Source organism: Halichoeres trimaculatus, unplaced genomic scaffold (genome assembly GCF_033239565.1).
Source record: "Halichoeres trimaculatus isolate MK-OKI-2021-1 unplaced genomic scaffold, fHalTri1.1 fHalTri1_scaffold_1, whole genome shotgun sequence".
Classification (NCBI taxonomy): Eukaryota; Metazoa; Chordata; class Actinopteri; order Labriformes; family Labridae; genus Halichoeres; species Halichoeres trimaculatus.
Genome location: NW_027437179.1, coordinates 24,997,782 through 25,022,173, shown reverse-complemented (window position 1 = coordinate 25,022,173; position 24,392 = coordinate 24,997,782). Strand labels below are relative to the sequence as shown.

The 24,392-nt window shown below is 38.5% G+C and overlaps 1 protein-coding gene across 2 annotated transcripts; it reads left to right on the top strand.

Annotated features, from left to right (window-relative positions):
• Positions 1-11,616: 11,616 nt before the first annotated feature.
• On the top strand, positions 11,617-21,615 carry oxtra (oxytocin receptor a). 2 transcript variants are annotated; one of them, XM_074667743.1, is made up of 3 exons: positions 11,617-12,188; positions 12,288-13,281; positions 20,138-21,615. In XM_074667743.1, the coding sequence occupies exons 2-3, from the start codon at positions 12,354-12,356 to the stop codon at positions 20,389-20,391; spliced, it is 1,182 nt and encodes a 393-aa protein (XP_074523844.1). In that variant the 5' UTR covers positions 11,617-12,188; positions 12,288-12,353; the 3' UTR covers positions 20,392-21,615. The 2 variants fall into 2 exon arrangements, with proteins under 2 accessions (XP_074523844.1, XP_074523836.1); XM_074667735.1 differs by having other exon boundaries at positions 11,618-13,281.
• The last annotated feature ends 2,777 nt before the right edge of the window (positions 21,616-24,392 follow it).

The following is a 24,392-nucleotide window of genomic DNA, read 5'->3' as shown; positions in this document are numbered from 1 at the left end:
GTTATTGAAGACGTTGAACACATACAAGTGGTACAGAGCTGTGAAATAATCTTAAAGGCTCAAACTGATCAGGGAGCCAACAGAGCAAACCTCAGCTGACCCCACTGGGTTGTACCGCTGCTCTCCTCGGGGTGGTGAGCTTTACAGCCGTGTGACAACTATTTGCATATATTTTCATTCTGTATTGATTGGTTGGCTCTGCTGCAATGTTGTACATTCAACACTGAATTGGGTATTGATTTTGCTACTCAAACTGATGTTAGGCTATTTTTCTTAAAGGAGATGGTTAAAAATTGTTACTGGAGTGACAAAGGAGCATTTGGATTAACCATTAATGTGAAAAGCCGACGAAAACCAGACTGTATTTAAATGCACGAGCAGCCTGCAGATATGTGCATGCCGGCTTTACTGATGGTATAATTTTTTTTTTTTTTTTCAAATCACAGTGGCTTAGCGGTGGCAGACTTAATCCAACATAAATTTTACTGAAATGAAAGCCTTAGGCATTCTGCTGCACAGACACTACAGACATGCCTGCAATTTTTTTTAAATAATAGTACCTCAGACTCAATACCCCCTCAGAGCGCACCTCTCACAGCAACAAACACACTTACACATGCCCAGGATAACAAACAGTTCAATGGCCAGAAGCTTACTGGTGCATTTGGAGGCAATGGTGTCCGAGAGAGGGAAGTGCAAGTATTTCAGAGCTTTTAGATTATCCTCATACACCTCAGCTCTGCGTGGAGTCTGCATGTGTAGATAAAACTTTGTCCAATAAGCAAGTTTTCTTATCAATTGTGTCTGAGGTTGAATGATAAGTTTCTTCAATTTATGCTCCTTGAATATTTTACAGCGCACAGGCCCATTTTTAAAACTTTTAGAAGTACCACACACAGATATTATCAAACTGGTTCATTCATTTTCTTCCCTTTAGAAAATAAAGTACGGCTTTTTTTAGATCATGTATGTACTTGTGATGATGAGTAATAATAGTGAAAAATTGTATCTCTTTTCAGATATCATACAGAGCTTTTAAACAGAGGTTTTACAGAGTGCTTTGATGTAAAAGCAAAGATTTTTAAGATCTGAGGAAGAACCCAATTACTGAAGAGCTAAGACAAAAGAATTTGTAAAATTACATGAGAACTTAACCATGCACTCATTGGTCAAACGGATAAACCAACAGCTGAGGAGCCCAAACAACCATAAAACCCAAACAACAGATAAATCTGAAATCCAGAACCCTGAAGCTACACAACAACCTCAAATAAAGATAAGTTAAAACAGCTAAAATTAATAAAATATGAAAGGTGGTTTTGCTCTCACTAAGGCACAGCCATTCAGGGTAATGCCAGGAAAGAAAGCACACACACACACACACACACACTCACACATGCGCTGCTTGTCTGGCAGGTGTATGTCTCAGGTCAAAATGTCAGAGTGTGATTCTGCTCCATGCTCCTAACCCCATTAACAGTCTCTGAACAACGTCATTGTGAGTCTTTGATTTATAGTCAATGTGTCCACTGCTCTAACTGTGTTGTCCTTGGCTCTAGTGCCATGTCATCCATCCAAACAAACAGCTACCTATTGGTCAATATCACTTCTCTTTTTTTACATTCTCAAGTCCTTTTCTTCTACTTTAGTTTAAGGTCACATTGGCAATGATTTCAATCTGTTGTTTGTTGGTCCTTATTTGCTGCACTTGATGGATAGAGCACCAATTATCATTGCACTTGAAAAGAGTAGTTTGTACCATAAGATCAGTCAGATCAAAAACAAGTGAGTTGAAAAAGACAAATGGCTTCATATGACTCATGGAGCAAATGTGTTAGAGCAATGGCTAAAATCCATCCATCCATTATCTTCAGATGAACACAATTTGAGGCACGTATGCTTCACTTGACTGTCTATTTAATTAAGTTTTTCATCAAGAAATTTCAGAGGCAATATTGTATTTTAATAGAATGCATTCATCAGGCACAGGGCCCTTCATCTCACAGATGAAGCCTTGGAAAGACCACACAGAGGGTTATATTAAAAAGTGTGTTGTAAAATATTTAAGCAGTGATTTCCAACTCTTTTGGTCCATGACTGTAGATTTCAAAAGTGTGTGAGTTGTAACCAGTACAACTGAAAAGAGCTTCAAAGTGAAACATTTAGACTGTAATTCCACTAAGATTTTGGTGGATTAAAAAAATCAATAATAAAATAAAAAGTTATCTAATTTTCCTTTAAATGAATATTGTAGGCCTAAAAGAGGAATACAGTCAAGCATCAAATCATAGAAGCTGGTGGAGTTAAAACCAACATCAGCCGCAGAAACAGTAACTTCCTCTTTTAGTGATTTTTGTATCTTATTTACTTCACAGTACAGTTTAAATAAGCTCTGAATCTTCTCACTCTTTGCAGAATAACATACATAGATTAATTTTTGATGAGATGTGACTGACCCTGCAGGTAGATGCTTTGGAGGAGGTGGGGTTGAAAGTTTGAGCACAGCACTGGCGCAGGGCAGCAGTGGCTTTGACACAGCGGAGGCAGTGACCTGATATCTTGCATTTTAAATATTCATCCTGTGGATATGTTGTCAGGTGATTGTGAAAACGAATGATTATGTCTGGTTCACTATTTAAACAAGCTCATCCACATCAATGTTTTTTCTTTAAATAAGTTAACAACACTTTATATTGACAGTTACCTCTCCATAAACTCCTATTCAAAGGCTGTTTAGGCATATCTATTATATTCATGAAAGTGGACTTTGCAGTGGTGAAATGAAATGCTGATGATGGAATAGGAAAAGTGAGGGGTCAGTAATGTTAGGGATATAGACACAGTCTATCTATCTATCTATCTATCTATCTATCTATCTATCTATCTATCTATCTATCTATCTATCTATCTATCTATCTATCTATCTATCTATCTATCTATCTATCTATCTATCTATCTATCTATCTATCTATCTATCTATCTATCTATCTATCTATCTATCTATCTATCTATCTATCAATCACAAATCTACAACTTGATTTGTTTATCCATAGACTCACTGTTGTGTACTGGACATCAAATTTAGAATTCACCACTCCTGCTCCACAGTAACTACAACAGAACGCTGTGCTTATATTAAAAGAAAGAAGAGTATAAAGGATGAAGTTTTATTCCATGGTATGACAGCTCTGATTTATCACACCAATAAGATCAACAAAAGGGGGAATCTAGTTTACTGGTCATAAAATGTGATAAGCCCAGCATCCATGCTTTCATACACGGGGGCATTGTGAATGTGGAAACCCAGTGATGCTAATCAGACATCAATGAAGCCTGTAATGAAAAGTGATTCATACTAACACATGTCTAATCACTTTGTACTAATCTCCATCCCCTTGAGAACTGAGTCACTGGTCGCTGTCTGTGTTTTGTTCGATCTAAAGGGTTTTCTGTCACTAACAGGGAAAATCTGAGTCATATGGATTAAAGGCTAAACAAAGTCTGTCTGACCCGCAAACACAAACAGGTAGAAGGTAAAAACTATTGATGTGTTGTTTACTTTATTCATGGTCCTCTGCAACTTCCTGTAAATGCCTTTAAAGAGGACAAAGCTTGATGAATGCAACGTTCAAAGACGGGCCACGGGAGCTTCATCCTGTTATTGTTTTTGGAGGCAGATGTTGTTGATCCTGACTTTACAAGACACGGAGCAGGAAGCTTATGTAATGAAGCAGGGTGTTGTCTCTCTAAAAGTGAGGCCCACCTGATGAACTTTGCAATGTAATATTGTCTGACACAAGTTGCACGTTTTCAAACTCCATGCTTGAGTGAGAGATGTCTCGGGCTGGTGTGATGAATGACTTTTTTTGCAGCTAGTCCTTCAGGCCTCTGTAAATCCCTCATATCATCAACAGCTTCTGTCTCTGAAGCTAAAGACAAGTGGGTTATAGGGAATGGAGCAGAATATGAAGTGGTACAATATGAGGTAGTTAACACTTAATGGGAAACCTGAAAAAGATGTGCAGCATGAATTCAGAGAGAAAGAAAAAGATCCTTAATAAAACTCCCTCATAGCTAGAAAATTACTCATTTCTTGAAAGATGAATTAAAGTAGTTGTATTGAATGGTGAACACAGTAACTCTGATTTGAGAACTGAAAAAATGTTATCCAGACAACCCAATCATTGTATTTACAACAATCCTCAGAACAAGGATCCCATCAGATAGTGGCGTGTTCGAAACAGTTTGTCTGGCACCACAACTGCCCTGTGTGAAATGTACTTAACACACATTCACGGTCTGATTCATGTCAGTGGCATGGCATGTAGACTTCTGACATCAGCATCTTGGTCACCATATTAATTGGATGTGCTCACCTAATGAACATAAACATAATCTCTGATCTGATCTGAATCTCAATGACACAACTATCCATTAGTACTTGTTACTTTTTCTTAAGAAGATTACTGAAAATGATTGAGGCAAATATCAAGTGGGACTCTTGCTTGAAAGCACTACTGATCCCAGTTAAACTAAACTGATACACCATATGACTGTAAAACTTACCACACAAAAGTGCCTCATATCCCTCAAGACTGGTCTCAAAAGTTAAGGCTGGCACACATTACAGGATTCTTCAAACCTTGGCAGATTTAGAGACCACACACTTGATGATAACCAAAGACAGATCGCACAAGATCTTAGCACGCAGTCACACTAGCAAACTATACTGTGCTCGAGCACGCTTCAACCCTTAAGTCCAGTGTTTGACCAGTGTGAACGCAACACAGTTTGCTTCATGCATGAGCACAAGCACGTGGACGTGAGGTATGATCCATGACTTGTGATCAGTGCGGCCGCTCCTCCTAACAATCATTTTAACGATAGGAGGGTTGTTAGAGCGCTTTATTGTGCCAAAACAACTTGACATAAGCCAAAAAGTCTCTAATGTAGTAGCAGCGCTCTCTGTGTCTCGTTGTGCTGACTCTGATGAGATTGCGCTTTGCGTAAACAGACGCGCCATGATGACATAGGGGGGCCATGCATGTGCCGCGAGTCTAGTTCATATTAGAGTAGTGTGGTAGTGTGGCAGGCCGTACTCTCCAGCGGGAGAATAGCGCTGCAAGGGCTGTGGCGTGCTCAATGGAGCACCCCACACATTCTTCAGGGGAGCATTAGGTTCGTCACCCTACATATTCCAAATCTTGTGACTTTGGTGTAAACAAAAATGGCGGACAAACAGGAAGAAGCAATGATGGTTGTTTCTACCTCTTACTATCCAAAAAAAAAAAAAAACACAAAAAAGAAAAATGACTATGGAAAAAGTCATGGAGATTTGTTACAAGTAAGACAAATAGCTTTGAGAGCAGGGCTTCCTTCCTTTAACTTCCTCTGCCGTCAGTCAGTTGAGTCAGCTCACGTCTTGATTAGCCTTTGTTCTAGTACACATGACATTACACACTGTGAATGTTTGGCTCCTATCAGAGCACCCCCCACACACTACAGGATTCCTAGTTACAAATATTAAACATGTTTATCTTGTATGTTTTCTCCCTCTGAAGCCGTCCGAGCTGATCAGACCGGGCAAAATCACTCCTAGCACTCCCCCTACAATAAAGGGAAATCAGACACAATGTCGTTTGCAAACATCAGACAGTCAGGCCTTTGCTGGCCATGATCACAAGGGGGAGATCACAACCAAAATAAGTCCAATTATCCTGTAGTGTGTACCTGCCTTCACCCTGTTTTTTCTTTAGCAAGTAGTCTTTTCTCTACCATAATTTTATTTACTGTCTCCTCCGATTATACTTTATTCCAAGTGCTGAAATTAATCCCAATCAACCCCATCTCAAAAACTCTGCACTACTCCTTTAAATGGTATTATCATGCAAAATACATCATCTACCCACCGAGCCAGGGGTAGCAGCATCCCTTTGCTCCCTGTTGTGTGTTGGTTCAGTTTTTACACTGACCCTCTGACACACAGGGGGGGAAATGGCTGGCTCAGGAGTTCATGTGCTGAGTGGTTACATAAGCAGCAGGAGCCAGAAGTATTAGCGTGCAGAACCTTTGTGTTTTAATTCATCTTTGAACCTAGTCTCTAATTAGATCTGTCAACTCAAAGCCCAGGAACTGTGGGAATGGAGAAGAGAACTGCTGAGCCACTGGAATTATTCTAGTGGTGAGATAGACACACTATGTTTCACAGGTTTGTACAGCTTAAAGCCACCCTTTTATTCTGCGCATACTGGATGTGTTTGCATAGAAAGGTGTCTTTACACAAGCTCACCATTATCTATCTCTGTTTACTGTTATAATATATATATATATATATATATATATATATATATATATATATATATATATATATATATATATATATATATATATATATATATATATATATATATATATATATATATTTTTTTTTTTTTTTTTTTTTCTTTGAGATTTTTTTTAAAGGCAAGTCTCTTAAAGAGTTTTAATAGATGTTACTGACTCCGCCAGCCTTATCTCCCCTGGAAGGTTGTTCCAAAGTCAAGCGGCCCTGGTGGAAAAACCTGATCACCCTTAGATTTGAGACTCGACTTTAGAAAGACCAGTAGAGTTCCACCCAAGGATAATGCTGCGAGATGGCTCGTAAGGCGTCAACGTTTCTGTGATGTAGCTTATAATAAGGCAAGACTTAAAGAACTTTAAAAGTGATCAGTAGAATCTTAAAATCAATTCTAAAATGAACAGAGAGACAGTTAAGAGACGCAAGGACAGGGGAGAAGTTATGTTGTCTGCTAAAACCAGCAAGAAGAAAACCAGTAAATATGTACAGTGTCTACAATGACAGGTTACTGTTAGACTAAATTTAGGTTTACAGCTGCTGACTCAGTGATGCAAAACTTATTTAACTGAAAAAACAATTTTCACTCAGAAACTGGAAACAAATATCATACAGTTAAGTATCATGTGTAGTACAGTGACGGGTAAAGGAAGTCCTTTGTCATGTCTTTCAAACTATAGTTATAAAACTATAGTTATAAAAAAAAAAACAAGATCCCAAGAATCCATATCTTATTGCAGCACAAAGAAACATGAAAATTTCGTCAAACATTTCGTAATAACAGAACTAAGGCTGTCAAAACCCTGAACCCCCCTACACACACACACACACACACACACACACACACACACACACACACACACACACACACACACACATACTACTTACTACTACTTACTGTTTCTTCTATGCGGTATTAGGATAGAGCAGATGAAAGCATACCATTGCACATCCTAACCACATCATCTGACCATCAATCAAATACACACAGTCAAAGATACCGCAGTAATCACATATTAATGTTCACATTAATAAAAACAAACAATCAATCATTATTATATAATGTTTTTATTGGTTATTTTAACCCCATATGAAACTAACATTTGTATGCAGTTTGTTGCCAGGTCATGAACTCTAAAATCGTTAAGTTTGAAGAGCCAGGAAACATTTTTGAATAGTTGTGTACGACTAGGAGCCCCATTCTCTTAAAGTATTATGATTTCCTTTATTTTAAACATGGATTGAAAGTAACAATGCTGGATGTCACATGATATAGTGAACAAGCCCAAGTCTGCTGAAGTGACCGGGTCATCTCATATGGATCTCCCGACTGATTCACAACACATTGGAGCACAACAGACAATGAGAAAATGGAAACACCAGACGTGTATTAGGGACATTGCTCATTTGATCGCTCTCAAGACTTTTACTGTAAAAGACCATCCTAACCTAGTAAAAGAAAAAATGATATACAATTTAGGCATACTCTAACATGGCAGTGACAATCATTAACTTTTCAAAATAGTGTATGTAGTTGGAGAGTTACACATAGTATTAAAAAAAAGTGCAAAAAGACAAAGAATTTTATTATGCGTGCAGAAACCTTTATTAAACCATATGGGACTTTAAGCACAATGATGAAAATTTATTGCAGTAATGCTAAAGTTATTCTTTAGTAGCTGTTAAGATAATAAAAAGTACTGCTCACAGTAATACAGTAACATTAGCTTGTTGCCAGATTTTCCCCTTTTACCTTCTCCCCTGTCCTCTTCATCTTTTTAACAAAAATTAAATGGTGTGACATTTGATTAATCCAGAGAGAGAAACTGGGTTGTTTCTCATTAATCATACCTAGCTGGAATCATACCAAGGTTAATACCATTACGTTTTATCCACCTCCGACCAAGAGGCCACCAAGTATGCCCTGGATGTCTTTTTGATGCTCACTGAAGTCATTTTGAATTATCTCATTCCATCTCTGCAGACCTAATTTACCAAGTCCTCCCTCACACTCTTAGCCGGCCTGACGTTATATAAATCCTTTCATACTCCTCCTAAATTGTCTCCGGCAACATCATTAATATCAGAAAATCCCGCAACGTCGTTTTTTTCCATCTGTAATCTTTCTCACTCTCACTCTCGCTCTGTTATTTTCCATGATGGTTTCTGCTCACCGCTCTCCGTGTCGTCTTAATTTGCTGTCGTTGTGAAGAAAATCCTCCCGTCCATACTCATCCCTGCTTTAGCATTCAGGTCCTCTAGGCCTTAATCTACAGCAGCTTTCTTCCTTTTTAATCCATCTGCAAAAAAAATCAGATGATTTGCGCTGTTTGATGTTCACTTGACTGCACAAAATCTTTATCTGATCAATACAAATTGTTGACTTCTTATTTTTTATGTATAAACTCTAATCTGAAAAGACACCTGTGTTCAGTTTGGGAGGCTTTAATCCTGAATTTTCTGATCTTTAAATGTAATAGTTAATTTGGTAGTACGTGTTGATTTTTTGATCAAATAGGAAGGATCTGTGGTGGAATTTTCATATTGCTTTCTGACTTTCCTTGGTCAATTCTGTAAATTGCCTCTATTTGTGTCACAATAATATCTGTATTTGGCCCTGAAGTTAAGTGTACACAGAGACAGTGTGGCCCTAGTCTGGGTTGGAGCCTATTCACCTGTTCCTGTCTTCTTGAACATTGTTTCACTCATTCAGTTTCCAAGCTGAACCCGTTTGCTCATAGATGGACATGGCAATCCCAATCTCAGTAATGATAAAATACTGACCACACGGACTAGTCTGTTGGAATTGACTCTGCATTACACTGGGCACCCATGTGTAGTGTCTGTCATTGTCTTCTCGATTGAGCTATACAAACTTCTTCAACTTAAGCCATCTGAGTCTCCTCAGTATTGTTCATCAAGTGTCAAGATTCCTCAAATTTCCTCATCAAGGACCATTGACCACAAGGCAGATCAAGGTTTGCCCTGTTAAATATGAGACATTTAAACACTCTGCTGGTTTGGTAAACCTGTGTTTCAGTCTCTGTTATTTAGCTGCTGGCTCTTTAGGGCCCCCACAACACAAACTCCCTTCCACATAATTGGCGGCCCTTTGCAGGACTTGTTGGAGCCTGAAATGTAACAACAACCCAAAATGTAAACATAAAAAAGAAAAAAATGTAGTAAAGCCTGAAATGTAATAACTGGTCCATAATATAACAAAAGTGCTGATCCTGAAATGTAATTTAAAACCCAAAATGTGAAAACCAACAGGGTAAAGCTGGACTCATCAGACCACATGACCTCTTCCATTGCTCCAAGGTCTTTGAGTGATTTCACCAAACGTTTAAGTGATCGCCAATCACGGTCATTCAGGATTTTTTTCCAGCCACATTTCTTCCTTGAAGACGATGGGTCTCCACTATCCTTCCATTTTTGAATTATGCGTTGGACAGTTCTTAACCCAATTTTAGTAGTTCCTGCAAACACATTAAGTGTTTTCTCTGCTTGATGCATGCCAATGATTTGACCCTTCTCAAACAGACTAACATCTTTTCCACGGGACCATGGGATATGTCTTGTGACATAGTTGTTTAAGAAATGAGAAGCAAGTCATTGCACCAGTTGGGGTTAAATAACTTGTTACCAGCTGAAAAATAATCATCCATGCAGTAATTATCCAATAGTAGGCTCCTACCTATTTACTTAGTTAAATCCAGGTGGCGACTTTTTTTTTTGGCCAGGCAGTGTGTATTAACTCTGTTGCACTGACCTCCTGCTTTTAGTTTTTTAAAGGCATGATATTTCAGAAAATATAATGCCTATCCCTTTGTTCATAACAGCCATAAAAATCATGCACACTCATCAGTCCACTAATTACATTTTGTTGAGTTGTAGCAATGCTCCAACCAAACTTTTCCCAACTTCAATTTCTGACTTTGTTACATTTGGAAAGTTGCACTTGTTATGTTGTTATTGTGGTTTCACACCATGTCCAGTTTCATTACTTCACTGCCGTGTCTTTTAATGTGGCTGACCAATAGTGTCGAAAGTCCCACCATAAGATTTAATGTTCTATCATTTTTTATTGTGATTATTTTCACTTGTCGTTTTATTTTCCTGTCAGCGCTGAATCACCTCCAGTGCCCTCTATATATTGCTACTTTGGAATTCCTGTGAAGCTGCCATTTTCCAAAACCCAAATCCACAAAGGGGGAACAGTTCTGTGGTGTTGATAGGGCCAGAGGGCTTCTTCCCACAGGGCTTCACAGTATACGGTGTGGTGCTGGAAATTTAAACAGTTTATCGCTTTTGGACCTATACGAAGCCTTAAAACTTCTAACATGGTTACTGCTGTGTCCAATCAATAATAAAAACAGTAAAATGCTGTGTATGAGGAACAGCTAACAAAAAAAAAAAAGTGTTTGTAGTTGTTGACGTGATTGGTTTGACAGATTCTTAATGTGTTACATCTGTATCATCTGGAATCAAAGCAGGTTTGAGGTGGCACAGTAACAAATAATTGGTACTATATACTAAGAGATGTCACCATTAATATTTTTTAGTCTGATTTTTATATGCTTTAGACTTTGTCCACTGGCGCCATCAATTAGGCTATATAATCACAATAACCACCTTTTTTGGGCAGTCCTCAGCAGCAATGCAATAAAGTAACCACAGTGAACTTACAGTAATATTGTAGTTTTTTTTAGACAAAGTAATTTACTGTCAAAATATTTTTTCCCATGGCTTCAAAAATATGTTTCACATGATGATGGATCACATCTTTTGCCTTTTCCAGTATAATGTGGGCAGGAAATGGTTAAAAATAAAAATGCATTATCACACTCACTTATATATGAGTGTTGTCAAGGTAATACCACCCGTCACAGCCCTTTTACAGTCTGGTTTAAAGGGCAACTCATATGAAATGTCCTCTCGTGAATCAAATCAGAAGAGATTTTTTTTTTCCAACCTGTAAACGTGTCAGTTAGACCGAGAGAAACTCAGTTTTGATATCAACTTTTATATATGTCAATTTCATGGACTGTTAAAATTAAGTTTCTATATTTACCTCTGTAATTATTTTTCAATTTATTCCAGGGCTGTCAGTGGTTCAGGGGGTTATAAATTTACATAAATAGTTTGCTCACCAACCTCAAGCTGTAACTAATATGAGGTTCAATTTTTAACCAAATGTTTAATTTCCTCATTTGCTTCCCAGGTTTGAACCAAATACAGAAAATAACATACTACTAAAGACCTTTCTCATCACAAGCTAAAGGAACACAGAACCTGACAGCACAAATCCTCAGGGAGATCCTTGACTCTCTGATTCATAAATGTGAGGGGTTTTACTCTGAGGAGGGTTTAGGCTTTGAGCTGCAGAGCGGGACAAGGTGGTTGCTGTTGAATGACTCACATCGCCCCCTTGTGGTGAAAAGGAATAAGACTGTTTACTCTTTGAGCCGGGGAACGGTATAACGGGCTTTTGTGCAGAGGTGCTGGTCATTCTGTTTCTCACCAGTGATGATGATGGAGCGCTCAGTTTCTGCAGACTTTTTTCCCTTTTAGAGTTTCAGTACCGGGAGCTTTTTGAGTGTCCTTATATGGACTATTATTCAAACTGATTTTGTTGATTTTCTTTTCATTTTTATCTTATTTTATTTTTTACACAGACTTTGATTGTGGATAATTAACATGACCAATGAGATGAACTTCTCACGTTTCATTGCTCCTCTGTTTTGTAAGTTCATATTGTAGATTTTTATCCTTTAGGTAACCTTGTTTTTTACGCGCGTGAGTGGGTGTACTTGCTTTTTCTCTTCAAGAAGGCATATTACAGAAGGAATAGGTGATTGACATTTAACTTCAGGAACATGTTTTGAGCTTCATGTCTCGTCTTGTCGCCCTTATTGACGCGAGGAAGACTTTGCTACTTCTCACCCCTCAGGTGACAGTTTCAGCCGTTGCATGACTGCACAACCCTGACGCATCTGCAGAGGACCAGACTGCGGCAATGGAAAGTATCTCCAACGAAAGTGACTTTTGGCAGTTCAACGAATCCTGGCGTAACTCAAGCTTTCTGAACGGAACCGGTTCCTTGAACCAGACGAACCCGCTGAAGCGGAATGAGGAGGTCGCGAAGGTGGAAGTGACAGTGCTCGCACTGGTGCTGTTTCTGGCGCTGGCGGGGAACCTGTGCGTCCTGCTGGCCATCCACACCACCAAACACAGCCAGTCCCGCATGTATTACTTCATGAAGCACCTGAGTATTGCAGATCTAGTTGTGGCCATATTTCAAGTTCTCCCTCAACTGATTTGGGACATTACTTTTCGGTTCTACGGACCGGACATACTGTGCAGGCTGGTGAAATACCTGCAGATCGTTGGGATGTTCGCATCCACCTACATGTTGGTTTTAATGTCAGTGGACAGGTGTTTGGCCATTTGTCAGCCTCTGCGTTCTTTGCACAGGAGAAAAGACCGTTTCTATGTGATATTCTGCTGGGTGTTGAGCCTGCTCTTTAGTATCCCGCAGATGTTCATTTTCTCCCTGATAGAGGTCGGCTCCCCAGGATCAGGGGTGTATGACTGCTGGGGAGACTTTCTCAAGCCATGGGGGGCCAAAGCTTACATCACATGGATCAGTCTCACCATTTACATCATTCCAGTAGCGATACTGAGCATTTGTTACGGGTTGATCAGCTTTAAAATATGGCAAAACTTCAAACTGAAAACACGGCGGGAGCAGTGCATCAGTCTGACGCCCAAAACCTCCAAAGGCAACACGCTTGCGCGCGTGAGCAGCGTGAGGCTCATCTCCAAGGCAAAGATAACCACAGTGAAAATGACTTTTGTGATCGTCGTGGCTTATATCGTCTGCTGGACCCCTTTCTTTTCCGTCCAGATGTGGTCTGCTTGGGATCCAGCTGCGCCACGTGAAGGTAGGTTAAATTTGTCTGTGCGTAAATGTACCGCGTAAAGGCTTTTGTATTATCACAATTCCCTCAGCCTAAAGAGAAAACCTTTGAAAATAAGCAAAGGAAAAGGTAATCAACATTGCTGTGTGAATGCTTGAGTCCACGCAAGACAAAAAATAATGGTGACTTTTTAATGCTACATCCCTTTGTCATGCGCGTCTTTACGCACGAGCTGAGGAAGTCGGCGCTGGCGTATCCATCTAGAACACAATGCAACAGTTGGAGACCGGTGTCTACTTGAGCCATTCATTTTACAAAGCCAGATCCAGTGGCATTTCCTAATAAAAATGGGCTGTGCCATGGTTGAGCACAGCCAGGGTGGGTTGAGCACAGCCAGGGTGGGTTGCGAATGACAGAGATCAGGGTGTCTGAGTCTAACCTTCACTCTGCTAAAGGTTTAACGCCTGCAATTAACTTGCAGGGGAAAATAGAGTGGAATCCTGAATATTTACTCTGTTTTATAGAAATAAATGGGTGGTCTGAATTGTTATGACATTCCCCAAGGAACACAAAATTTGCGGCAAAATAAGAGAGGGAGGCATTTACCCAAATGTAGCACCAGTTAATGTGTAACTGCTGGTCAAATATTGTTGTTTGGTTTACAATTCGTTGATTAGGAAACAAGTGAGGAGTTAACGGGGCCTTACTCTTTGAGCTACTGAGTTGTCCCTCATTAACACATCTTATCATCACTGAAACAAATCACTTCCAAAATGTGACAGTGTTCCTATTATGAAACCCAAAGTTATACTTGGCCTCTTTAACAATTAGGACCTCAAAATATTTGCAAATTTTAATAAAAAATTCTGCTTTGGAAAAAGTTCACACTGTTTTTTCATGCTGGTAAATACCAAATTCTGGAGACCCACTTTATTACAAACCTTAAAGTAAATATAAGAAGAAGCACCAGGAAGAATGAGAAAGAAAACAAAGTGATTGAGCTAAGTTTGGATTTTACTATTTTTGCTACCACTTGGATTCAGTTTTTTTTTCCCCATAAAAGTGGTCTTAACACTATAAAAAGGCTATGTCTACAAGTCAATCTTTGTGAAACTATCAGAAGAGTCTCGGTGAAACACTTCCAATGAAGCATTAGCATGCAAGCTAAGATTCTTAAAGTCCAAAATTGTAGTTACAGATTTCCAAAACTAGATTTTAATTTAAAAGAAACATGATAGATAGCCGGGTATTATAGAAAAAAAACATTGAGAAATGTCGCCTCCAAAAAAGCATTCATCATGTCCTCTTCGGCAGGAAAGGTCAAAGGTGATGCAAGAGACTATCGTTTTTTAGTTTGTGTGAGCTGTATGATAAAAGTTTGGTCACATTTGGGGCTTTTATTAACACCACATACTTAAAACATTCATTTATAGATTCATTTTTGAGAGATGGATTTATTATTTTTTTTAATCTCAGTTCAAAATAAAGGCATCCAAAAATAGGAAGTAATTGACATGTACGAAGTTTTGATTCTGACCAGTGGTCCCCTTTGATTAAAATTATGCAATGAGGTTTGTAGACCTGACAAAAACTAACTCATCACAAATTAGGTTCCTCAGAATGATCAGAATGAAGTCAAAACAAAAGAAGAAGAAAAAGAAACTCATGTCTTAACTCATGTTTCAGCATTGTAATGCACCAGTCTTTGTTTTGTGTCCTTTACTGCTGGTTCAGGGTTAACGCTTCACAGCCCAGTCTTACACCTGTTGTGTGGTGACAAACATTAGTGATAGCCCTTTCAAGTGCAAAAGCTGCACACAGAATTTCCCAAGTTTCCACCGAGCCTCCTCCTCCTAACACTGCAGAAGCCCTCCGACAGCTAATCATTAATCAAATTAGTGTGCACCACCACACGCCAAGCAGCTTGTATTTGTGCCTGAGGGGCACGTTTGGAGAGTGTCATTGACATTTAACCACAATGGCCCACTAAGCAGCCACTTAGCAGCCATTTATTGTATGTGCACCCTATATTTATTGATCTGCTGAGCCATAACCACACCCATAAAACAAGGCAAGATTTAATGTGCCAGTTTGACTTCACAGTGGATTGTACTGTGCTCTCAAATCCTTTCCTTATTAAGGTGAAACTGAGTAGTAGGCTTAACCAAAGTAAAAGCCCTTCAAGATATAAAGATCTGGATGTCTCACATAAGGAAAACTGCTGGATTTGAAAAGTGAAGTGTCTTTAAAATGCAGATCATTAATATGTGTCAATAGTGATTGTGTGGACTTGTTTTTCGTTCAGTTTCAATCCCTTGTGGATTTACTGTTACTATCATTTCCTCATAAGAAAGTTCTCAAACAGGCTTGAGTTCTTTTCTTTCATATTTTGTTCAAGGTCGCAACTTGACTGCTTATCTCCTTCAGGATGCATTGTTTACATCAGCTTCTTCTACGGGTGGTAAAAAGTTGCACATTTAGCTATCCATTTCTTCAACACTGGGAAGGCTTCAAAAAATGAAATGACAGTAATTAATTCTTCATTTAAATGAAACCAGAAGTTACAGAAGCAAGAAAAGAGCAACCTAAATGTTCCCAGCTTTAGATGAGGGGAGGAGGCTGATGTCTGATGGCTCTTTTCTGCCACGTGTTCAGCGCTCAGAAAGGCAAGAATTGACTGGGACACGTGCCACTGTTTGTGTACAGAAGATAGGCTGTAGTGTCACCTGTGTGTGTGTGTGTGTGTGTGTGTGTGTGTGTGTGTGTGTGTGTGTGTGTGTGTGTGTGTGTGTGTGTGTGTGTGTGTGTGTGTAGATAAAGTGTCCATTAGAGTCATACCCAGAAAATGAGTGCTGACCACAGAGCTAGAAAAGGATCAACATGTGTCGATTTTCTTGTTGTAAACAAACTTAAGTAGTTTCTAAAAATAAACCAAGGTCAATTAGTCAGATTTTGTTGATATTCCTTGTTTATCTGAGTAAATGTAAGCAGTTAGGGGAAGATATCAAAGAGTTGTGTTTTAATATTTTGCTTTTTAAGTGCTGATTTGTAAACATATTCTTGACATTAGAAATATTAGCAACTAGTGTTGGGCATGTGAAATACAGTGATCAATGTGTTTAATCATGAAAACTCAATCTGTATATTAAGCTATTAACATAACCACTCTCAAACACAGATTATGAGATACTATGATTATTCAAGTATTACTTCTTTATTGTTTCCTAAAAATGTAAAGTGCCCAAAACATATCATATGTAACTTAAATGAAGCAAAAATATTTCTGGGTATTTTCAGAAAAAGCTGAAATCCCAGCAGGATTGTGACACACTGGCTCCATTTTTAGAGCCTTTAATCCTGTTCCCTGCGGGATCCACCTTATAAGAACTTGTTGTTTTTGCTCCATTTTTCCCATAAATCACTCTGACACCTCCACGTAAAAGGAAGTTTACTACCCCAAGGTTGCTGTCTGTCTTTAAAAGGCTGCTCCCAGCAGACGCAGGATGTAATGGCAGCAGTTACTTGCAGACGCCCACACTTCTCCTCCCTAGCCCATTAGTGAATGGTTCATAAATCTCAGCGTCATATTCGCTGTAAAGAGAAAAGGGTTGGCGTTAATTTTCTTGTCTAACTCTCATCAAGAAAGGGAATGAGCACTTGTGTCAGAGTGTGGAGCACATCTTTTAACACAGGTGAGGAATAGGGGAGTTTTTCACCAGCAGCAGTTGATGCTGATGCCTCTTCAACAGTAAATAAGACCACCAACAAGACTGACCTTTTCAATATTGTTATTTTAATGTCTTAAAGTGTGGCTGCAGGGAAGATATTTGGGGAAGTGGCAATGTCTATAATTTAAAAAAAATCTCACTGTGTGATAAATTTGACTGGTATAAAATGTCAGGCCCACAGGGGTGCAAAAACAGACAAACTGAAAGTTCTTCAGGACTTTGAGCTCTTCTAGGCTCATCAATCTCTTTCTCAGATACTCAGAAGATGATTAAATGTCTCATTCCTGCCAGCCTTGTCAAAGTGACAGAGTGATCAGTTTTGACCGTTTTTTTCCTCCCAATTAACAGCTCCATTATGTGGAACACAAAAACACCTGAAGGTTAAACCCTGACTCAGACACACAAGTTCCCAAAAAGATCCCGTTGGCATAAACATCTCCCCTGCTGAATCAGGCCCCTCTGACTAAGACCCACATGATGTGATGTATTGATCTGCATCAATTGACACAAAGCCCAGTGTTCAATCTGCAAGTGTTACATTTGTTATTAAGATCACTTTCTTTGAGGAAAACAAAGCAGTGTCTCCAGAGCTAGGAAAGTCCTCAAAGTCATTTTATATGTAAAAATCTTAATTTGATTGCTGCTAATGCTCATTAAAAAGCAGCAGTAACAGTTTGGTTAAAGAATTACTGAAGTGTCTTTTGGGCCTCACAGCCCCAGCTCTGACTCCCAGACAGACGCACCACCAGGGAGGATTATTCTGCTCATTCATTTGTGTGTGATTTGTCATTCTCTTGTGAAAGACACCGTGAGCTAATTCAGAAAAGATGCCTCAGTGATTGCCCTCTGCATTATTCAAATTAGTTTCCAGACAATTCTCTCATCCACTGATGAGAGTGCCTGGAAAACAATGAGTGGCCCACAGCAATGTCTCCAGCGAAATAAATCCATGTCCATCCATGTTAGCAGCATTATAATTATATCATGGTAAGATTATTCAAGGTTAACAGTTTCATTTTATGCACAAAATTGAATAAGTACTAATTTTCTCACCAATTTGAAACTACTTTTTTTTAATCTTACTATTTTGTCTAATGTGCCCCTCAAATTACATCCAGACACTAAATCATTCTGCGGTTATAAAACCTATGAACAGGTAAGAAAAGGCTAATTAAATGATTCACGGTAATTCAGACTCATGTTTCAGTCTTATCAATCAAATCTTTAATAGCAACTATCAATTCGTATTAATTACTTGTGCGGCTTGTGTGCCCTTCCAGATATCAGTGATGTAGAACACTGTTCTCTGAAGCTCAGGGACTGTCATTACAGTCATCATGAGAATAGAAGATTCACAGACAGGCTGGAAGACAGATTAGCAATCAGTAAGAAGAGGTTAAATACAGGATACGAGCCAATTATGATGAATCTGAAACTAATTTGCCAAATGTCAGGAGGATGTGGGAGTTGTCGTAGCGTAAATGTCATCAAACACACCTCGGCTTGTTACCATCGGTGACACATCAGTCTCATATTGTGTGAGGAACAATGTGATGGTTGTCGCATGTGTATATACAGTTTGCTTCATGTCAGAAAACCCTTTTTTTCACCACATAAATACTTTGTGTCACTCTTTCACTCTTAATCTCAGGGATCATTTTCCTGCTCAGTACACATCTCAGATTTCAAACTTGAACAAGTAATAATATAATATTTTAGTTGTTGGTCTGAAACGATGTATTTACTGCCAGCTGGCATAGTTTATCTGACTTGTTTTATGGTAACATGCTCACAATGACAGTGCTAATAAGCTGAAGTGTAGCAAATTACAGCTGCATCACAACTCAGGGGTAGCATCTCTTGAGGATCCAGCCTTTGTAGACCTCTTTGGCTGAACTGAAATAAGAATGTTAGGGTCTGTGGAGGACTTCCTGTTCATATCGTTAGCTGTTTCTAACATTTTGTTACTAAGCATCCTGACATCTGGACCAGGACTAGCATGAAAACTAGTATCATGTTACCTAACCTACAAGATGTTTTCAAGTTTCAAGACCCCCTTTTTGTGAAGCACTACTTACTCGATTTAGACCGCACAGTGATGCAGTGTTAAGCACTGTAACCGCACAGCATGAAGGTTTCTGGGTCAATACCCTGGCCGAGCAGGTGTCTTTTTAAGCTGAGTCTGTGTGTGTGACCCCTGTGCAAGTGTGGGTTCTCTCTAGGTGCTCAGATTTCCTCACACAGTGCAAAAACCTACTCAAGCAATTATCGAAATAGGGCACCCCAAATTGTCAGTAGGTGTTAGTGGGCGTGTGAATGGTTGTCTGTGTTTATGTGTCGATGCTGTTATCACAGATGGATAAACAGTTTCTCTATTAAGTTTGGAGTTTACTATCTAAACTGGTGTGCAATGATTTAGAACGTGATTTAAATCACAAAAGAAACACCAATTGCAACCCTATGGGGTGGCCTTGGAGAATAATTAGGATGCATTTGTCGACCACACTTAAACAAGACATTCAGATGAGACAGTCTTGGACACGACACTGTGATGCAATCACTCTTTAACTTTGTTTCACTCTCTGAAGGATGAAGCTCCTCAATTAGACCACAGCTAATGGTTAATATATTGTGAGCATTTCAGAATACTGATGTTAGCTATTTATTTTTGGCTTGGAAAGTTAGCTCTAAGCACAAGAAGTTGCAGTCCTTTTGTCCCTTGTGTCCTTTTCCGTGTTGTTAAACATTTGAAAAACAAAGTTGTTAAAATCTATTCAAAACAAGACAATAAATGTGTGTACAAAATTCCAAGGCCACATCCTGAATAATTTATAAGAACTCATTTGATCAAATTTATGAATGTGTACCTGATGCAAAAAACCAGGGTACGGTTATCAAATTAAAAAATAGTCTTTTCGTCTTGTGAGTATGCATGTCTGTACTGAAATTTATCGATGTTCATCTAGTAATGTAAAAACAAAAAAAAAGCAGTCTGGGGAGTTGTGCGCTTAGCTACTGCTTTCAATCAAGTTTTTGTTCACTCAAATATTCAAATGTGTGTTTACATGGCCTGTCTGTCATACTCAGATATGTTATTTACCTGACTATGTCATCACACTGACTTTCTTTTCTGTCTCCGTGGTCTCCTGCAGCCATGCCCTTCATCATCTCCATGCTGCTGGCTAGCCTCAACAGCTGCTGTAACCCCTGGATCTACATGTGCTTTGCCGGGCATCTGTTCCACGATCTGAGGCAGAACTTTCTGTGTTGTTCCTCCCGTTACCTCAAGTCGTCCCAGTGCCACTGTGAGCGTGACTTTGACTCCAGTCACAAGAGCAACTCCTCCACCTTTGTCATCAAGAGCACAAGCAGTCAGAGGAGCATCACACAGACTTCCTGCACTTGAGCACCCACGCTCCCTCCTCCCTTTTTCAATCTGCCCTGCCCTGCCTTTCACTTTATACTGTTGATGAGATACAGAGCAGTAAAAGGGGAGACGATGAGTCTGATTCTTTTGATTTCATTACTTTTACAATGCAAAGTGGATAGTGAACTATTAACAGAAAGATGTACAGCTCATAAAAACTTGCAGGATAGCCATTTTTCAAGCTGAGCAATCAACAGAGTCAATGTTTCTGATTGTTTTTCTTCTTTTGAATGTACAGTTTACAGTAAACATATTGCAGTGCAGATAAAGGAAAAGAAAAGAGAATATTTATATTGCATTCAAGTTTTGTCACCCACACCAGTGCTTGAGCTGATGTCAGATAGCTTCTGGGCTCCATTTGTCCATGTTTTGTTTTGATCATCTGTTATAAATATCTGTAAAATGTTGTTCACTTTGTTACAATTGCAATGACTTAATTACATACATGTAAACTGTTACTTGAGCTCTTGTTGGATGTGTAATGTCATGGCTGTCACTACTAATGTTTTAAATGAAAAGTTGAAAAAACAAAGAAAGCAGTAAAAATGCCCTGAAGACTATTTTATTTGCACCTATTTGATGCTCTTAGAGACTCATTTTGTCTTCTGAAAAGGTTGATGAAATACTTGGCAATGCTGCTGAGAATGTCCAACGGGATGTTTGTCTACCCTAAATCAATGACGTCACTGAGTTCCTGAAAAGTTTTGCCAGTACACTGGACATCCTGTTCACCTCAGCCTGTTGTGCATTATGGGATTGAAATGACCTGAAGTGACTCATGTTGGGCGATATTTGTTTTGTGACATGGTGCGGTATCCTCAGGAAGCGACATCAAAGGTAAACATCAGCCAGGAATTCACCCATATATACTTTGGTGCCAAACTAATTAGTCTGCTGCTTTGTCAGCTGTGTTTATGTTGTATTGTAAATGTTTCAAGTATGTGGGCCATTGAATGGTAACAACCTAATTACTCATCATTAACAATCATGATAAGCTTGACGTGAATAAAAACATGGACTGAACAATAAAAGAAACCCAGCACAACACAGCTACACTCTGTGTTGTAATTTAGACACTCTGTGACAGATGTTGATCCGTCTTTTTCAGCTTATTCTGTCATTTTGCTTTTCTCCCACCTTTGAACTCTTGATGTAACCCAGTAAAATACACACTAACTCCACAATATCTAAAGTTTGATTACTGTTTGATAGCATCCCTGCATTACGTGACCAACATGATGCTTTGCTTGCTTTATCTTAAAAGATACACAGAGATATTCATGAGATACAGCACTAATTCTTTATGACTTTAACAGCTGTACGGCCTTTAAAGGAAAAAACACGACAGGCTCTAGACACATGGAGGCCATGCACCATTAGATTTATTACCTCTGCCAAGGAGGTTATGTTTTGGAAGAGTTTGTCTGTCTGTGAACAACAACTCAAAAAGTAACAAAAATATCTTGCTGAAATTTTCAGGAAATCTTCAAAATGGTATAAGGAAGAAGTGATTACATTTTGGAGGTGATCCGGATCACCGTCTGGATCCAGGAATTCTTTGAAGTTGTGAGATAGGGTCGTTTTCACCGTTTGTGATTGTAACTCCACAATAAATGGTCGGATTGTTTTGCAAAACAATACAAGACAAGGTCACAATAATTTCTGACAGATGTAAAAGTACGACCCAGATCTTGGCAATATTCTGGCTACTAAGATCCGGAATATGAAATATGAACTGGGTCATCATAATTTCCAACGCTGTCAGTTAACAAATTATCGTAAAAACCTGCAACTAACACCAATTGTAGCAGACAGTCTGCTGAAAGGAAGTATAACATTAGAGAAGGACTAAAGTGTTGAGTGACAATCACAATATGCTTGGCAGAGGTCTGTGCTCTCTGAGTGCTTTTCTGGTTCACTCTGTTTTCTTGTTAATAAGAAAATATAAATATATGAAAATACTGAGAAGAGATACTCAAAATCTTAAGAAGCTTGTTACCAGGTGAAAAAAATGGTGTTACCATGAGATCATGAGATTATATCAATCAAGGCCATCAACCAGGTGATTACTTGTTACTGTAGAGTGAGCAGGATTTATTTGTGCATGTTTAGCTCTGTTTTTTAAGGAACCCTATTAGCTGTGACATTGCAGAAACTATAATTCCTGGGGTTCACTCTTGGCTGGTGTGCAGATGACATCAAAGACCTTTGCAAGGCATTTTACATAATCAGAAACTGTGGTATTTTCCCACCCTTAAGGATGCTGATTAGTGTGCAGGAAAGTATGAAATGAAACAAGAGGAAATCTTAGAGTTTATTTGTATATGATTTGTAGTGATTTAGTTACACCATGTGTATTCAGTTATTCATTTTCACCTCTGAATGGTTTGGGAAAATAAGATTTTCTTTATAAATCTCATGAGCTAAAAACTGTTGAATGTGTTGACTGCTTTAAAACTGCTTCTGCACAAATCAGCTCTTTACTGTGGACTGATATACGAACAAATATAGCCAGGAGGTAAAACATAGGTTGTGAACAAAGCTACAGGTATGGGCCCACTGAGTCATGATTTATGTATTACAGAGACAGAAAAAGAGGTACACCCCGAGAAAAATCAAAAAACAAAAACAGTAACACTTTACTTTAGAGGTCCACAAATTTCATTGCACTTAGGTAATAATCGGAAGTTTTTTCTTATTTCTTTGAATTTACCCCAGAAATTTCTTGAGAATTTTGTGAAAATCAGCACCTAACTTATGGCCAGATTCTGTTTTGCAGCAAACATTATAGGCCTAATCATAAAGGTATATCATTTTGCATGCCATCTCAATTATGCATATCAACAAACTCGGTATTAAAGAACTTGGTGAAATTACATAACAAACAGCTAACTATCAGCTGCTTATTGGGAAACGGAATTATTCACTTAACATTTCAAAGGTAATCATCAGAGGAAACAATGAACCTAACCTCTGTATTCAGGAACTAAGCAGCTATTTATCACCTGCTTCTCTTGAAATAGCAGAAACACTGCGATACTTCTAAAAATATTTTGTGGTGGGTTGTGATTTAATTTCAAAAAATTTATTTGCTAATCGTCACCTTCTTACCTTGCAATTTGGATGAATTACAAAGAAACTGGAAAAAAAAAACAGTAACCTGCCAATGGTGACTTGCGACAATAAATTTGGACATTATTTTGAAGAAGTTATGTGCTAATTCTAAAAAAATAAGAAAAAAATCTGTCTAATTATAACCTAAGTGTGATGAAATTTGCAGCCATCTAAAGTAAAGTGTTACCAAAAAAAAAAACTTGGAAGTCACTAAAACACAGCGCTCAGTAAATCTGAAAAATGTATTTATTTAGTCTCGTAGAATCATATGAAATAATACACATAGTACATTTCCAATCAACCTCTAATCTAGTGTAGCAATGTCATTATCATAAGTAAAATCTCATCAAGTATAAAGTGTTTTTAAATCAGCTACAATATATCTCTTTTATTGCCCCTCTCCACTGCAGATGCACAGTAGCAGCTTATTGATAATACATCCATCACACTGTGGAACATTAACACAGGTCTCTCAGAGAGGTTTTTACTGGACTCAATGTGCAGTAGATCCACGCATAATAACACAACATCTTCTCCTGAATGCAAAGCAGGAAGTTTTATTTATTACTTGTCGGTTCAATTCTGTAGAGCCATTGCAACTATTGTAGAAATTTTTAATGAAAACAGCTAATAAGTTAAAAAATACTATTTTCTGTTTTTAGAGCTTTCAGAAAAGAAAATATTTATGATTTTTAATTAAATTGGTTAAAAACAAATTTTAGATTTATCACACACAGCAACATACAGCATCAATGAAGCTTCTGAATTTTTTTAAATCTAATGCATGCGGGCAGCATCGTCCACAAGTGCAACCAAGTGGGAGAGTCCCGTCTTACTTGTTGTCAACAATGAGCGATTGTCTGAGC

What these genes read in the sequence shown, in the direction of transcription:
- oxtra (XM_074667743.1), top strand. Translation starts at nt 12,354, where the DNA reads ATGGAAAGTATCTCCAACGAAAGTGACTTTTGGCAGTTCAACGAATCC. An exon ending in TCCAGCTGCGCCACGTGAAG is followed by an intron (nt 13,282 to 20,137) that starts GTAGGTTAAATT and finishes GGTCTCCTGCAG; the next exon opens with CCATGCCCTTCATCATCTCC.